This window comes from Lathamus discolor, chromosome 11 (assembly GCF_037157495.1).
Source record: "Lathamus discolor isolate bLatDis1 chromosome 11, bLatDis1.hap1, whole genome shotgun sequence".
NCBI lineage: Eukaryota > Metazoa > Chordata > Aves > Psittaciformes > Psittacidae > Lathamus > Lathamus discolor.
Genome location: NC_088894.1, coordinates 6,068,430 through 6,085,395, shown reverse-complemented (window position 1 = coordinate 6,085,395; position 16,966 = coordinate 6,068,430). Strand labels below are relative to the sequence as shown.

At 39.5% G+C, this 16,966-nt stretch overlaps 1 protein-coding gene across 3 annotated transcripts in view; it reads left to right on the top strand.

Moving 5' to 3' along the window:
• The window catches only part of PREX1 (phosphatidylinositol-3,4,5-trisphosphate dependent Rac exchange factor 1), a 156,514-nt gene that overhangs the window by 89,332 nt on the left and 50,216 nt on the right, over positions 1-16,966 (top strand). For all 3 annotated transcript variants that reach the window (XM_065691149.1, XM_065691148.1, XM_065691147.1), the window contains exons 7-13: positions 820-953; positions 4,212-4,327; positions 5,237-5,386; positions 8,643-8,790; positions 12,932-13,032; positions 14,760-14,863; positions 15,565-15,614. In XM_065691149.1, the coding sequence (XP_065547221.1) occupies positions 820-953; positions 4,212-4,327; positions 5,237-5,386; positions 8,643-8,790; positions 12,932-13,032; positions 14,760-14,863; positions 15,565-15,614 (803 nt within the window). The remainder of the gene's footprint in view (positions 1-819; positions 954-4,211; positions 4,328-5,236; positions 5,387-8,642; positions 8,791-12,931; positions 13,033-14,759; positions 14,864-15,564; positions 15,615-16,966) is intronic.

Below are 16,966 nucleotides of genomic sequence, written 5' to 3'. Positions count from 1 at the left end.
TCCGCCCCACCCCAGCAGCTTGGTCCCAGTTAGGACCAATTTCTCACCTTTCTGGTGAGAAATTCTGTTTTGTCACTGAAAACGTCAGACAAATCTTCTCACTCTGTTTCTTCCTATTGAAAAACCTCTCATATTGGTATAAATGAGAAGTAGCGAGGTCAACAGGAAACGGGAAGTGCATCAAATATTTAGATACCATAGTGATGGGGCTGATTGAAAAATAAAGATTCTTAGATTTGAAGGTGAGAAGCAACTGTTGCAATCATTTGCTTTACTTCCTGCACAAAATAGGGCAGATAATTTTACGCAGTGTCAGTACCACATTGGCTCCAATGTTGCTGTGCTCATTTCTTCTGCTGGTTCTGGGTATCTTTTGGAAAATTGAGTATTTGATGTTGAGGTGCTACGAAAGTTTGATTTCTCCATGGGCAAACCACATGAGGAGCATGCTTTTATGTTGTATGGTCAGTTGGTTTCTGTTCCTATTTGTGTATGTACTAGTAGGCCTTTGGGGTCATGATTCGGAGACACAGTCATTTCTCCTGGAGATAGTAACAAGTCAGAAGAACAAGTGGTTGTGTCTGGAGTTCAAAAGGGAAGATTTATTGTAGTGTTTGAGGACCCAAAAAAATATTTGTAATCCAGAGAAAACATGATGTGTTTAGCCACATTAAGAAATTGAGGACTTCTTTCTTCTGAGTGCATCAGTTACATTACAGTTTGATGACATGCAGATAAAATAGCAGTGTTTTAGTAAAAATCCTTCACAGTACATGCACAAAAAAGTTAAAAATAAACAATAACTTTTTCTTTTTTCAGGGGTCAAATCTGACTGATATCTGCACACAGCTCTTGCTCCAAGGGACTTTGTTAAAAATCTCAGCAGGAAACATCCAGGAGAGAATGTTCTTTCTATTTGATAATCTTCTGGTCTATTGCAAGAGGAAATCCAGGTGAGTCCCTCCATGCTTATGGACCATTCAGAAGTTTTGTAAGCAGAAAACATAATCAGTTATTGACCACTCAGTGTATTCCCTGTTGCTGTGCAAGGCTGAGTCACAGGTGTGATTTCCCTCTGTTCTCGAGCATTGCTGTTATTTAGACAACATGAGAAAGAAGTCAGTCTGTGGTAGGATAAATATGCCACACAGTAATGGGGTCCCCACCCTGAGAAATACATAATCCAAAGACAGCAGTTGATACAGTGCAGAAAAAACAGAGTGAGTTTCTTACAGCTGGAAAACTTCCCAGAGCAGATGGGTCTCTAGGAGTGATGTGTAGAAGGAGGCCGTGCCAGCTTTCATTGTGAGGTTACTCCAAGCAGACAAGGGTGATGTGAAAACCAATATAAAGCCAAGAAAGGGGAAAGTGGAAGACTAAGAAAGCATTAAATAGATGCAGGACACAGAGGAGTGAGGAAAAGATGAAGATTAGCAAGTTGCTGTTCAGCTTTTGCAGCCATGTGCTCTGCGTGTCTACAGTTTTTGCATCATTCCACCTTATAAAACCCAAGCGTTATTAACACCTACTGCTTATTATTAAAATACACTGTCAGAGTGGAGGGCAATTTGCTAATGCAGCCAATTACACTGTATTTCAGTCCGTAAGTTTTTCACCTGCACAAGCTCCAGTCTCATTTGCTTGGTCTTCCCTGAATTTTCCATACATTCTCTACACTCCAGATTCTTCTCCTCCTCCTTCAAGTTATACTTCTTTAATGGTGGTGGCCAAGTAGAATGGCCAACCCAATTAGGAATACCAGAGTGTTCTCTCCAGATTCTCATCTCTGAAAATTTGGGTTTATTTCCCAGTTCAGTGGAAATTTTTGAAACATTAAGCTGGTAAATATAATTTCAGTAATGTTTGGAATTTGTGTGGACAATGCTGAAACTATGCAACATAAATAAAAATTATTAGGTGAAATCTACATTAGAAATTATTACAATGTAATATTTAAATTGAAAAGAAAATTACACAATTCAAACTTATGTGGCTTTTAAGAGTATCTAAGTGGCTTTTAAGAGTATCTCACTGAAGCCTTTTGACTCTGCTGAAATGAAGTAAGAAAAACACATAATTTTGACTCTGCCAGATTTGTCAAAATCCAAACTTCCACAAGAAGCAGTTCATAAATTTGTGTCTTCTGACAGAAAACTGTTCCTTAGGGAATTGAAGAAATCAATTTGATATCTAATCTTTTACTTCTTTAAAGCTCTGAGAAACTGGTTTTCTCATTCCGTTTGTAGTTCAGGTTAGCAGAGCCCCTCCCGTGCTGTCCAGGCATTTTTCCCGGAATACTAAGGTTTAGAAAACAAAATGTTCTGCTTTAAGCAACTCTTTTTTTGTACAGGAGACATTACTGAGCTACTCTGTAGTTTGGCTTGATTTTGGAGGAGGCTGCCTTAACACTCTCATTTCCCCAGAGGATTGATAGTGTTTATCTTTGTCTAATAATGTAGCTTGAACTGATGAAATGTTCAGAATCTGATTTCCATTATTAAGTCTGCTGGAATTGCCTAGTATAAAAGATATATTTAGGAATTGCTGAGCAACTTTAATTTTAGCTCTTTCTCCTGTTTAGCTGCTATTTATAATTAGTCCAGGATGGAAATTAGTGTCTATCCAGTTGTGCTGGTGTGATAATTTGGCCAGCTGCATAACAAACAACTGGCATGTTAGTGAGACACAGCTTTTGGAAAAGCCAGTACCACCAAAAACCTGCCTGTGTCTGTTCCTAATTTGAAACTGAATTACTTGGTTCTCAGCTCACACTGAGCTTATCTTGCAGAAATCACTGGAGCTTTTCTTAACTCAAAAATGCGATCAGAATTCAGACCTGTCTTTGATAAGTAGTCAACAATGCAGCCGTTTAGAATTTAGGCATCGTATCTTTTCACAATAGGGTAAATTAGGAGTAGCATTCTTGAGACCAGTTTAAGATGTGTCTTAGAATGCGATCTGTGATTTTCAGTCTAAGGCTGCAATCTCATCTTTTGCAGAAGCTTTGGGAAGTCTGACAAACTGATGACATAGATTTTCAGAGCTGAGTATTGTTTTGTGTTTTTAGCAGGATCATAGACAGCTGTTTAAATTGAATCCTGATGTCAGGAACAATATATTTCATGTGGAGAAATGGGCTGAGTATTTGAAGGGTTTTGCTAAGGCTGCCAGGATAGCTTTTCTTTAGATTCCAACAGTCATCTTTAGGAAATGATCTAATGGCTCCAAGATCTCCATCCCTGTCAGTCTGATTGGATGTAAATATATGGTCATCACTAAATGTATATTTGTCACTAAAACTAGTTGTAAAAGGAAAAATTGCTCAGAAGAACTTGGTGATTCTCCTCTCACCTCAGTTTATCACAGATATTTCACTCAGATTTTTTTCTCTCCAGCTGTTTTTTATTGCAATATTTCTTGAATCTTATGAGCTCCTGGCAGGTTGCCACAGCAGTCCCTTCACTGCACAGAGGTTGGACACTTGCCATCCTAAATGATGATCATTTGACTGGTTGTGTTTTGGTTCATATAGCAGAGTTGTTCTTAGATATTAAAGCTCAGCAGGTGTTAGTTGGATGGTTTTAAGCCTGTTATAAACATAAAAATCAGAACATAACTAGCAATGAAAGTGCCTTCCTGATGATTCTTTTTATAAGACATTTCAACAAAGACACTATAAAGCTTATGGATAACGATGTAAACTTTGTTGCAAAGTCACCACAGCAGCACTTTCACAAATGCCCCCTACAGTGACATGTAACACAAATATGACAGGCCATTTGACACCAGCCTCTTTACATATTTTATTTCATATTTGAAACTTGATATACATCCCACAAATTTATCAAAGCTTTAGGCAAACAAAAGGGGCAAATGTAACATTTTATCAGGGGATATTGCAGTTTTCATCCCAGAGCCATGTGCAGTTGGGTTGTACTGGCATTTCAGTCAGTCATCAAGAATGTAGAGCTTGAAGGCATCCCAGTCTTCACTTAATCTTGCAAAATAAGCTTTTTATTGTTGTGCTGACATTGTTGTACACTTATCTTTCTGAGCTGATGGAATAGTCAAATTTTTCAAAATCAGAGGTGTGGTCAAATACCACAAAACACTATATCAGAATCCTTTTTTAATAATCATATCTCAGAATGATTTATATATATACGTTAGTCTATTTGTTTATGTGTTAACAGTCTAAATCCTAATTGCAGGGTTACTGGGAAAAAAACATCTAAAAGGACAAAGTCAATCAACGGCTCCCTTTATATCTTCAGAGGCCGAATAAATACAGAAGTCATGGAGGTGGAAAATGTGGAAGATGGAACAGGTATGAGACCAAATACTGTCTTTTAACAACACAGCAAGTCCAGTTATTATTTTGCAAGGTGGTACAAATGTACTTTTCTGTCTCCTTTAATGAAATCTCAAACAAGCTACGCAGCTTCTAGTACCTTTATTATTAGACCAACTTACATTTGTTGAAAGATTGGACATGCTTTCAGGCACTAGTCCTTCATTCTGAAATAACCTTATGAAGAGTTTGTGTACCCAGAATCTTGTCTATTTTTTCTCCTAATCCAAGTTAATTTAGTCAAAGATACTTTATCTTCTTTCCATCCTTTCCTTTCTTACATCTTAAGCCATTACAGCTATAACAACAGAACTTCTGAATCATCTCATTTAGAACACTAGCAAATATTAGTCTTAGTTTCAAATCAGTAGTATGGAATGTGTCCCTGAACAAAATATGGGAACGATTCTTGTGTTCTGATTTCATCTACAAAGTCCAAACCAACCCCTCCTCCTACAGTAATAAGTCAGGAATTAATATTATGGCCTTTAAACAGTTGACACTTAAAGAGTTGCCATGTCCAGTGGGCAAAAATCCTTACAGTGCAAGAAGATAGCGTGTCCCTAGAAAGTTCAGATCAAATAACCTGAACAAACTTCATCGACTGTTGCACTGATGTCATGATGTTTTAAATGTTTTAGTTCTGAGATGAAATTACAGTGTCACTCTTAGGGCTGAAACAGTCAGTTTAACAGCCTATGGATACTTCTGTTAATATGTGTACTTACAGGTAAGTAACAACCAGTCACACGGACAATCATTAAGAATGGTGTGTGAAGAACACCTCCAGAAGTCAGGCGTTTTTAGTTAAGGTGTCCCATGCTGATTTAATTGAAGTAGAAGGCCTTCTGTTCACTGTGTACATTGTGCTTTGGGTTTTTACAGCAGATTACCACAGCAACGGCTACACTGTGACAAATGGTTGGAAGATACATAACACAGCCAAGAACAAGTGGTTTGTCTGTATGGCCAAGACTGCAGAGGACAAACAGAAATGGCTGGATGCTATAATCAAGGAAAGGGAGCAGAGAGAGAGTAAGTAGATAATGTATTTTGTAATGCACTGAATGAACTTGTGCATAGAGGTGTAATGTATATACATGCAGAAGTATCTGAGAGAAAAAGGTTGCATTTTACCTCCATGGGCAGATTTAAAATCTATCCTTAATGAAAAAGAAAATCCATAGATTGAAAATAAGTATTTCTGAATGTGCATCTTGGGGGTTTTAGGGACTTGTGTCACTGTATTTATCAAACATTTTTATTTACCAGAGGCAGTTTCTTTGAGGCACTGAATTACTGTTGAAAAAATCACATTCAATCAATTTCATTTTTTGGTCTTATACTTGCTAAGGAATAATGATTTAGATGTTTAAGAAAGTTACAGATCTGTCACTGAAGATTCATGAAAGCAGAGAATGCTTTAATGTCCTTTGAAATCCAAACTTAGTTTTAATATTACAGTACTTTGTGTCTAATCTGCTAAACACAATGAACATTGCAGTGTTATTTGTTATCATAGAATATGAACCATTTCTAACATACTTGATCATGTTTGAAGCCCAATGCACATTTTGGTAATAGGAGGGATACTACCTTCAAAATGTAGATGGGCATGGTGTAAATCCAGAACTACCTGAAGGCAACAGAGAGAATCTGGTTCGAATTTTGCTCATTGGTCAGTTCTGAATCCCACTCTAAGGATCCTGAACTTCCACATGCTGTATTTCTTTAATAAAATACATTTCTTGGCTCTTACTCTTACCCTCAGAGTGCTAAATCATGTCTCTAAAAGGTCCCATGAGTCTCCATTTCGTAGTGAGTTTTCGCTTTCTAAGGTCACTTAACTGCTCTGCAGAATTTCCTGTGCATCAGGTAAAATGTGTGAGGAGAGAGAAAGTTCAATAAGAAATAAAACAGGATTATTAAAACAGACCATGTATAATCAGGGAGCCTGAGGATATGGGGAGGTGACTCAGGAAGGGAGAAGAACTATTCCATAATAGAAAGTTTCTCAAAGCTTTCCATGCAGCATTGGCTAGTTAGATTTTCTGATGCTTTTTGTCATACAGTTTTATGATGTGGCAGCTGATGACAGGCACTCAGGATAAGCATAGATATTCTGGCAGACATTCCAGGCCTTACTGGAAAATCTCCTTTGGATCAGAGTACTTACAAAGTCACAGAGATATCAGTGTTTGGATTAGAAAGGAGAAAGCTTGGTGAGATTCCCAATCCTGCAGGATGAGTTGGGTAAAATGTGCATTCCAGTCTGCCATTTACATCAGAGCCTGGGGAATTCAGTGATGTAAGACCAGCAGGAAACATGTATACCATTACACAGGCTGTTTTCTATCACAAGTTCACATTGCAAATTAGTCTTAGCTACACGTGTCAGCATTTGCGATGAATTGGATCACAGTACTGGGGGAAAAAGAGGCTGGAAGAGTTAACAGCAGTAAGCCATGGGGGATGTGGAGCCAAAACTCTTGGACACATGAAAGAAATACTGTATTTGAAAGACAAAATGTTGTGCAAGTCTGATTTCTGGAACGTGCCTTTCAAGCCTCTAAACCAAATGCATTAAGCGTTTTCAGAAAGCTAGGAAGCAGCTCTGATGACACAGAAGACTATTAATTCATTTCAGTATCTTACCATAAAGCAAGAGGATTTATGTCCAGTTAGGGTGAGCTGCTTTTCCCAAAGAGTGTACAGTTTTCATGTCTAGCCTTACACTGATCACTTAAATTTTGCCCAGTGTAAATCTTTGTAAACATTGGGATGTACCCAAGTGCCAATGTGCCAAGTACAGGAGCGATTCAGGCTGCCTGTTTTCAAAAATGTTAGGTGTCTAAAATATGTGCCTCTGTTTTGCACTCCAGAGTTGCCTAGATTTACAGGTTCAAGAAAATAGAAGTATTTATGCAGGCTAGAAGAGACAAAACTTACACAGCAGCAAACCAGCTGTCCTGAAGCAATTTGCAAAGGTAAAGGGAGGAGTGCCAGCAAATGCCAGTAATGACGATAGCTGTAACATAGACACCTCTTGTTTTCAGAGCTTGTTCTCCTGACTGCAGGAGTTTTCAAGTTAGCATGAGCTATGTGGAAACTCATATGACGTGGTCATGAAATTTTCTCTCTCCAATTATCTATCATTCCTGAAATCATTCATATTTATTTCACTGAATATTGTCATTATCAAAATATATTTTTTTGCTTAAGGTATTAGTAAATACAATAATTAAGAAAGGAGGAGAAAATAATGTTCCTTTCTAGTTTTGATTTATTTAAGGATGTGGATTTGATTTCAGCAGTTTTGTATTTTTGACGTCAAGTAATATAACACTCAGAAGGTCACATGCTCTGTCAATCATTTTGATGCCTTGAACGAGTCTTATGCTGGCAGTTATTCTGGGGCCAAAACCAGAATTGCAACAGGAAATAATTTTGAGAAGGTATAGAATTACAGAGTGGTTTGGGCTGGAAGAGACCTTAAAGATCATCTATTTCCAACCCCTACCATGGGCAGGGACACCTTCCACTAGACCAGGTTGCTCCAAGCCCCATCCAGCCTGGCCTCTTGAACATTGCCAGGGATGGGGCAGCCACAGCTTCTCTGGGCACCCTGTGCCAGCGCCTCAGCACCCTCACAGTAAAGAACTTCTTCCTAATATGTAATCTAAATCTCCCTCTGTCAGTTTAAAGCCATTCCCTCTTGTCCTGTCCCTACAGGCCCATGACAGAGTCTCTCTCCAGACTTCTTGTTGACTCCTTTAGGCACTGGGAGCTGCTCTAAGGTCTCCCCAGAGCCTTCTCTTCTCCAGGCTGAATGAGCCCAGCTCTCTCAGCCTGTCTCCAGAGCAGAGCTGCTCCAGCCCCTGGAGCATCTTCATGGCCTCCTGGACTCTCTCCAACAGAGAGAGTCCATGTCCCTCTTGTGTTGGGGTCCCCAGAGCTGGACTGCAGGGGCTTCTATCCAGTGAGGAGTAGAGGGGGGAGAATTCCCTCCCTCGACCTGCTGGTCGTGCTGCTGCTGATGCAGCCTGGGACACAGTTGGCTTTCTGGGCTGTGAGCACACACTTATGGCTTACATTCAGCTTCTCATCAACCAACATCCCCAAGTCTGTCCTCCTCAGGGTTTCTCTCAATCCATTCTTCATCCAACCTGTAGTTTTGCTTGGGATTGCCCTGATGCAGGTGCATCTTTCTTTGGAAGTTCTTCATGTTCTCTAAACCATTCTACTTTGTGTGATATTAAGGATCTGAAGGAATTTCTGTTTTGTATTCCAGGTTTGAAATTGGGAATGGAGAGGGATGCATATGTCATGATTGCAGAGAAAGGAGAGAAGCTCTACCAAATGATGATGAGCAAGAAAGTGAACCTTATCAAAGACAGGAGGAGAAAATTAAGCACTGTTCCCAAGTGCTTTCTGGGCAAGTAAGTGGCATTTGAATTGAAAAGGCCCTTTCATTCCAATCAAAAGAATGGACTCTGGATTTTCTGGGGGTGGCATTATGAGGTCAGATCAGATGTGCACTGATGCAGCTTAATTGAAAAGGCCAATAACCCCCATTACAGTTGTGATTTATTAAAATTAATCATTGATTCCTATGTATGCTCTGCAGTGACAGCTCATTCTACTCTACAATAACTCTTAACAGCTGTTTCAAATCACCAAAAGGAATAAGAAAACATACCGCAAGCCCTGGCCTGTTGGTGGCCGAACCTATATCCTCATTTGTGCACAAGCAAATGCTTACCAGGTGATGTTTAAACCCAGCAGAACTGTCCAAGTCTCAAGATTAAAGTTAGAAGTTTCCTGTTCGTCAGTGTAACATACACAAATGAAATTTTGTGCATCCTGAGGCATTTGTTAGAAGTACAGGGCTTTAGTGCCTGGAAAAGAACTTTCCCAGGATAGATATTACAAAATAATTCTGAAGTATGACACATACGGGGCAGCAGACAAGAGACCCTATGGATGAATCAGACTTCTGATTAGATACGGTAGCAATGGGGCTGTTGTAGGGAAATATCCTGCATGGCACAGAGGGAGACACATTAGTTGACCTGAGAAGACTTTTCTGCCTCAGCTGTTTATGACTGAAATGATCAGCTGTGGGAGAGGCAGATTATCCATTCATTTCCCTTCTCTTCCCCTCTCTCTGTAATGGCAGTTTGCAGGCAGCATTCCTTGTGTACAGGGTGTGGAAATGATGCATTGTCTTTCTGGCTGACAGAAGGCAGTCTAGTAGCACAGACTGGTCATATTTCAACTATTAAAACCCTGATTTTTTGAAATTTGGTTGTTTTTTTAATTCGCCCTCAGCCCTCCCTCCCCCAACTGATTTTACTGGATCCATTTTGAAACCTTTAAACTCTGAATTTGGAGGCATGATATAGCATTTCCTATTTCCCACACAAGAAGTACCAGATCAGAAACTTACATTCTTCCAGCACTTATATGTATGAGTCTGTTGTGGGGTCCTGGATTTTTTGCTTGATCTCACGTCTTACCTATGATTTCCTGCTGCTACTTTTGTCTTTTAAAATGTCTGTAGTCTTACATGCTCCACAGTCTGTCTGGGTCATAGCCCTCAGTTTGCTTGTCAGCCACTTGACATTCCCGTAGTGAGGACTTGACCTAACTTTGCCAATGGCTAACTGAGCCCAGACTGGGATACCAACAGGTATCCTGATCTCTGACAAAAAAATTGTTTGTGCTAATGTTGTAGCCCTTCCCATAGAAAATAAGTCTGCTGGTATCTTTTCATCAGTCACTTGCTGGTACAATTCTGGGCAAGTCAGCTGAGTGCAACTCTACCAGGACAATCTAGTCGTGACTCGCAGACTTTGTGTATCATTACTGGGGCTTCTCCTGAACAGTGTGTATTGGCTGTGACCTGGTCATTTTTTCAGATATTCTGGGTAAGGCAGTCACTAATAACTGTGCTGAGATGTACTTAGTGGTTTTCTACTACATGCTGCTGAGAGTAACGCTAAGGCTGCAGAAGACTAGTTTTTCTCTTGGCCTTTGGATATCAGATAACATCTAGTAATGCAAGAGAGAAAATGTGGTTGCAGAAGAAAAAGTAGGAACTAATCCTAACATCTTCACAAACATCACATGCATTTATTTATAAGACTGTTTATTGAGCTTCAGCAAATGACTTGCTGAGTGCAAATCCATTTTCCTAACCACTCAGGTATCCTGGCATTTAGGCATGTGACTAGTTATACATTGGGAAAGATGTGTGTTGGTGCCAATATCTGCAAATGGTATGCTTGCCATGCTTCTTGTCAGCACTGCCCTAAATTGATTGCAAAATCTTGAAACTGTGTTGAGCTTGTAATAAAGAGGATCTGTTAACCTCAGAAGATTCCAAACATATCTGATCAGATTGCACAAACCTGATGGGCTGGATTTTCCTGTGTATTTCTTGACTAGAAACCCAGCTGTTCTAAGTCCCTTATTTTCAGAGCTATAGTTGGGAGATGGTGTCCTGACTTGCATTCCAGATGAGAACAGAGCTTGGCAGCACTGGGCAGTGAGGAGACTCTCAATTATACTGGAGAACTGCTTAGAACAAGATGAGGAAAAAGTCAAGCTTTGCCATCCACTTTTTGAGTTGATGGGTTTTTAGCAACAGTTCAGCATGTACCTAAAAACCCTCTCGGAATATTTCTGGATCATGCACTCTTTAGTGCTTGTAAAGCCTTCAGAGTAAACGATCACTGATTTTGCATATAGATCAAATACCACATAAGTCTTAAAGCAACTCTTAAGAAAACCATCCCATGGTTTTGATTTTCAGGGCTCTGAGAGCAGTTTTCAGTTATTTTCCTTTCTTAGGAAACTGAAAATTGCAAACTGTTTTTGCAGTTGCACACTTTAAGAAAACTGCCTTACATCTGCAATCCAAATAGGCTCCAGGGACACAGTTCTACATAAAAGAAGCAGGAAACCTCACAGGGTAGCACTGTTCTGCTGAAGTATTGTACACTGTGTAAGTGCTGTAAACTGCCATAGACCCATGGCACTTGATGGAAAAATATGTAGCAACTGGGCACCTACCCTGGGTACTTAACAGGATTACAGTTATCGGCCAGCATGTGCCTGACGGGGCACTCCAGAGAGGGTTTGTCTTTTATTCTCACTAATGAGTGAAGAGGATCATTCTTACTTCTCCACCCTCTGCAGTTGATACTGTTTTAGCTTTTAAATACTTCTAGAAACAGTTTGGAATCACTGGGAAATTAAGAATGAGCTTTCCTTAGGAGATAGAAAGTCCAACTCACCACTCCAGTACTCTGGTTTAAACCACGACAGAGTTTTACAAAACTCTACTGGTTTCCATGGGATTCCCCTGGCATAGTTGAATAGATTCTGCTGCTTTTTCAGCACTATGACAGTTACAGAGTAGCCCCTCAGCAAACCAGAGTTTTCAGTACTGAAGTTGTTGTTGTTCTAAAGGCAAAATGCAAATGCTACCTACAGCTTGGATGAGTCAGGTCTGATAAACATGAAGATACTAAAAATACTTCATTTAGAGCCCAAAGGTGGAGGCACGGATACTGGTTTTGATGAGCAGCAACCCACTGCACACTGGCAAGTAGACAAGGTTTTTATTGAACTTAGATTTCCCATATGTCACTCTACTTTCATATATTCCTTTTATTCTCCATGAATTTAACACATTTCTAGTATAATCACTAATTAACCTGGCAAGCAGCTCAGCCCCTTAGGGCTTTGGCATTGCTGGATTCATCAGGCTTGCAATGTCTGTTTTTCTGTACTTACTGTTTCTAATTGAGTAACATCCTACATATCTATCCATTTTTGGCTTTTATTGTGCCCATATGTGCAGCTTTGCCCCTCTCCATAGAGAAGTTTTGTTCTGTGCTGCATGAGCAGACAGACTTGGCACTTTTTATCCATAAATTAGAAGCATCGTGTATGTATCTGCCAGGCACCAGCTCCAGTAACTGACCTTAAATTAACCTGTCAGTGGGACTTGTGCTACCTCTTACTGCTCTATGCTTGAATTAAGTAAGTTGAATCTTCTGTCTTAAGTCCTACTGTGCTTCCATTAAAGCCAGCACAATGCAGACCCAGTGAAGAACAGTAAGCATACATAACTAAGACCACAAACGCTGCTTGGAGGAATAGCTTGGGTAGAACTAGCTGTTTTCTCTACTGTTCAACTTGTTTTAAGGTCAATTTTAAAGGTTAATTTTGCCTTTCTTTTCCCCCTTGGATGTCTGGATTGCTCAACAGGATAAGGTTTTGTAGCATCTTGATAGATCCAACCAGGTTATTTTTCCTTTTGTGTGCATGCTAATTATGATGAACGAGGGGGAAAATAGTGGGAAGAGTCACAGATAGGAGATCTAGATCTTGAGCAGAGCATTTCCTCCAGAAATGTATGAAATCAGTCCACCTACTAGAGGTATCATGACTTAAAACAGTTTTCACACTTGTTTCAAGGACAAAGTCTCCTGATGGCTTGCAGAGGCATGTGTCTGCTTATATTCAGAGTGAAAAAGCTAATTGTTTCTGTTCTGCTTCCCTTTGCAGTGAGTTTGTATCGTGGCTCACAGAGATTGGAGAGATAAGCAAACCAGAGGAAGGGGTCAACCTGGGACAGGCACTATTGGAAAATGGAATCATTCATCATGGTGAGTGCTCCATGCCATGAACAGATGTCAGATTTCAGTAATGCCCTGGAAATGAGGGTGGAAAACTGACTGCGACTGTTCCCATGATGTTCAAATACTTTCCTGTACCATACAAATCAGATCCTCAAAATGTTTAGTGGCTTTTGCCATTCATCAGTGGGCAGATTTATGCCATGAAAACAGGACTTGCTGGGTAACATGAAAGTGTGTATGCCTGCAGTTGCTTGATTTCTCTGCAACATCTTTGTTGAGGACTGTATCAGGTGTGTATTCCTTTGTACTATGTGTTTGAAAATCTGCAGTGATCCATAAATACAGCTTTCCATGTGAGACATCAGCAATACAGAAGATAGTTGAGCTGTGCTCTTTCAGAATGGGGCACAGGTACAAACAAAGGGAGGGGCTCCAGATGATGGGTCATTAGTCTAATGAGATTGCTTGTCATAAAGGAAAGAGATGATGGAGGGTTTGTTGTGGGATTTGATCTTTCCAGTTGATTAGGCAATCAGCTAGCAAACACTGATGCACCATATTTTTTCATCACACCCAGATGACCTCGAAGTGTTGTGTTGAAGGGCATTTTAGAAGAGTAATACAGGATGCAGTTTGAGATTTAGTCTGCCGCTTGCAGAGTGGGTAGGATAATTGTTGAGAAGGCAGAGACCAGAAATTCTTAAGACTATCCCGTCATTAGATAGGATATCCTGGTCTTTAATGAAGATTTCGGCTTTTGGTGATATATTCACAGAATAAAATACAGTTTGCAAGGTCTGGTGTATATCCATTTGGGTACAGTGGAATCTCTAAGCTGCATAAACTGTTGACATCTTTGAGTGTCTGCATGCTCTGGATTTTGTATTTCTAAATCCAATTGAGAATCGAGTCTGCAGAAAGTGTCTTTCATGTCTGGCACACAGCAGCTCAGGTTCTGATCACTTCTGCTCTGACAGGTACCAGAACTTGCACATCAGCAATTCTAGCTGAAAAGATAAAATAGCCAGAATTAAAGGAGATACTGAGGAAATTGAGTGATAAAACACATAGAGTTCAGCACTTAGCACAGTGCTCAGTGTTTAGCAATCTTCTATGGCCTGTTTCTCAGGCAGGCTGTGAGAGATCAGCAGTTTCCACCTGACAGTAATGTTATGCCAAGTGAAAACAAAAGATAGAAGATTGCTTAAGGTAGAATATGGGAAAGGGCTTCAAGATGGTGCTTAAGTTTTAAGTTCTTTCTACACTGGAAGACACCTAATGGGATACTTTAATGATTTACCAAAATCTCAAGGGGTATTTCCTTAAGAAAATGCAGCACTGCAAATATCTTTCAATGTCTAGCAATAACTGTCATAGGAGACACTAACATCAGGAATTCTTAACTAAAAGTGACATTAAAAACAAACCTGATGCATCTTGCTCAAGGTATTGGAGCAAGAGTAGCCTAATTACATAGCTCCCCTATTTAAATTGGTTGCCAAGAGATTGTACAGAAATGTAAACCACTGGTGACTTAAGACCTATATAATGTATTCCTTCAATGTGCATTTTGCAGCTAAACTCACCTGAATGTTGAAATTGAGGCATTTGCTGTTTAACTAAAAGAAGACTGTGTTGTGTCTTCAAAAAATTATAGAAACCAGCAAATCCTTGGGTGTAGATGTACCAACTGGCCTATGCAGAGCATGGCAAGGGAGAAAAGACTAATTTTAATTATGATGCTGGTGTGTTAGTTTCAGATAAGCACCAGTTTAAGAATGAGCAGGTGATGTACAGATTTCGCTATGATGATGGAACATACAAGCCAAGAAGTGAATTGGAAGACATCATGTCCAAGGTTTGTATTATCATTCTTATTTGGAATCTTGTGATTTGTATCAGAAGAGTTTGCTCCACCTCTGAATGTCAATGTCCTGTTGTATAGGAGACCCCTAATGCTGTTAATCTTTGTTGTATTAAGCTATCCATCCTAATGCCATAGGAGACATTCTCTCTAGGGAGAGGAAGCAAAGCTTAGCAATAACACAGTCATGGCTGCACACGAGACTGCTGATTACAATCCTAATATAATAGTAAGAAAAGGTCTTAAAAGAAAGCAGTAGACTATAATACAGCATGTCTGCTGAAAATCTGGGCATTATGGTTCAGGCAGATAGAAGAGATCAATATGTAACTGCCTTTCCTGATAATTGTATGTCAGATGTGTTCTGTTGATCCCGTATCTATCCACATACCTTTTAATAAATTGGATTTTTTCTTCTGGACATTAGTTCATGGGTTAATTGTGAGGAGGGATTAATGGAAAAATGTTGGAATGGAGGTGATTAGAGATAAAAACATTTATTTTTTTTTTTGGCTTCTGGAGGCAGGAAAGAAGAAAGAATGTTTGACAGAAGATAAGGGAGCTGTTTTGAAAAACAGTTAATCAATAGATAATTTCAGCTGAGTAGAGACATCAGTGTCCAGGTTTTGCTAGCTTTAACTAGTCAGTGTTCCTTTGAAAAGGAAAAAACTGATGATGCATCTTTCCTTCTTCAGGGTGTGAGGCTCTACTGCCGACTACACTGCCTATATACTCCAGTGGTAAAGTAAGTTCATCTTCGTGATTTTTTTGTATATGTTACCAGGCTTTGCTAAAAGGACACCATGTTACTATTAAAATCTTTCTTCTGTCTTACTATAAACAGTAAGTTTCTGGATTTTCTTGGCTCTTTTACTACCCTTCTATCTACACAGTTTAGATCTGTAGTTGTACTGCTAGAAAATGTTGGAACTGGGTTCTGGGAGAGTGAAAGGCTGATGTTAATAGTCTTCCTGACATTTGCTTCCTTTGTCAGTTCACAAGAGCTCTTAGCATGGCATTAGGTTATTTGTTTTCTCTGGTATTTTCTGTGAGTTAAAGTGGGTGAGATTAGTAAGTGACTACTGATTCAGGGCAGATTGTGTGGTGTGATTGTAGCTGCTGTGTTATTTGGGTTATAGAAAATGTAAACATACGCTAAAGTGATGTAAACAGATTCCAGTGTGATTCAAGGCACCCTAAACAAACAAAAACCATTCTCAAGTAAAATAAAACCTGAAGCTGTAATTTGGAAAATGCCTGAAAATTCTGAGTGGAATCTTCAGAATTTGGCTATAAAAATAAATGCTAAAGACTGGTATAATCCGCAAGCACTAGTTAACTGTCCTCCCAGATCCCAGGACGTGATTTCAAATGTTGTTGCCTTATTGTGACATCAGATTGAACATTTCTGGCCTATAATGGAAACTACCCTAAACCATCTATGTGTTCTGTTCAGCTGTTTATGACTGAAAAGTAGGCATTTTTACTTAAAAACTTAATTTTTACATACAAAAAACGAGGAAAAAAAAAAACCACCCCTCTTGTGGGCATGGCTGGAGTCCCAAATTCAACAAAACTGACCTCTTGTCCCTGATTTGTACAATTGTTTCACTGAGCATTGTCATGCTAAAAGGAGCTGCAAAGGTAGTTACAGTTCGTCAGTTATAAATTTGCCTAATTAGATCTCTCTTTTCTCCCCCAGAATAGCTGTCCTTTAATAGTAGAGATTTCAGTTAGCCTGAAGGATATGGAGAGAGCAGGAAAGCATGATGCAGCCTTGGTAGGCAAAATAGTTATGCATATGCATGTGTGTGTTTGCACATACACATCTCGCCCCTTGAGATGGCAATTCACATGCAGATAGGAATAATGGTAAGTGAAGCTCAAAAACATTTTCCTGCCCTCAGGTTACCCACAAACTGAAAGGGTTGTAGTCTTATGCTTTAGGGAATCAGCAAGGACAAAGTAACTGCCATAGGCCTGTCCTGTGGTGTTTTATCACTGTGCTATTTTTGTAATAGAACCCCAGCTGGAGAATCTTCTCATATCAGGATTAATCTTTGTTAGTGACAGCATGAATCTAAACTATGTACCACC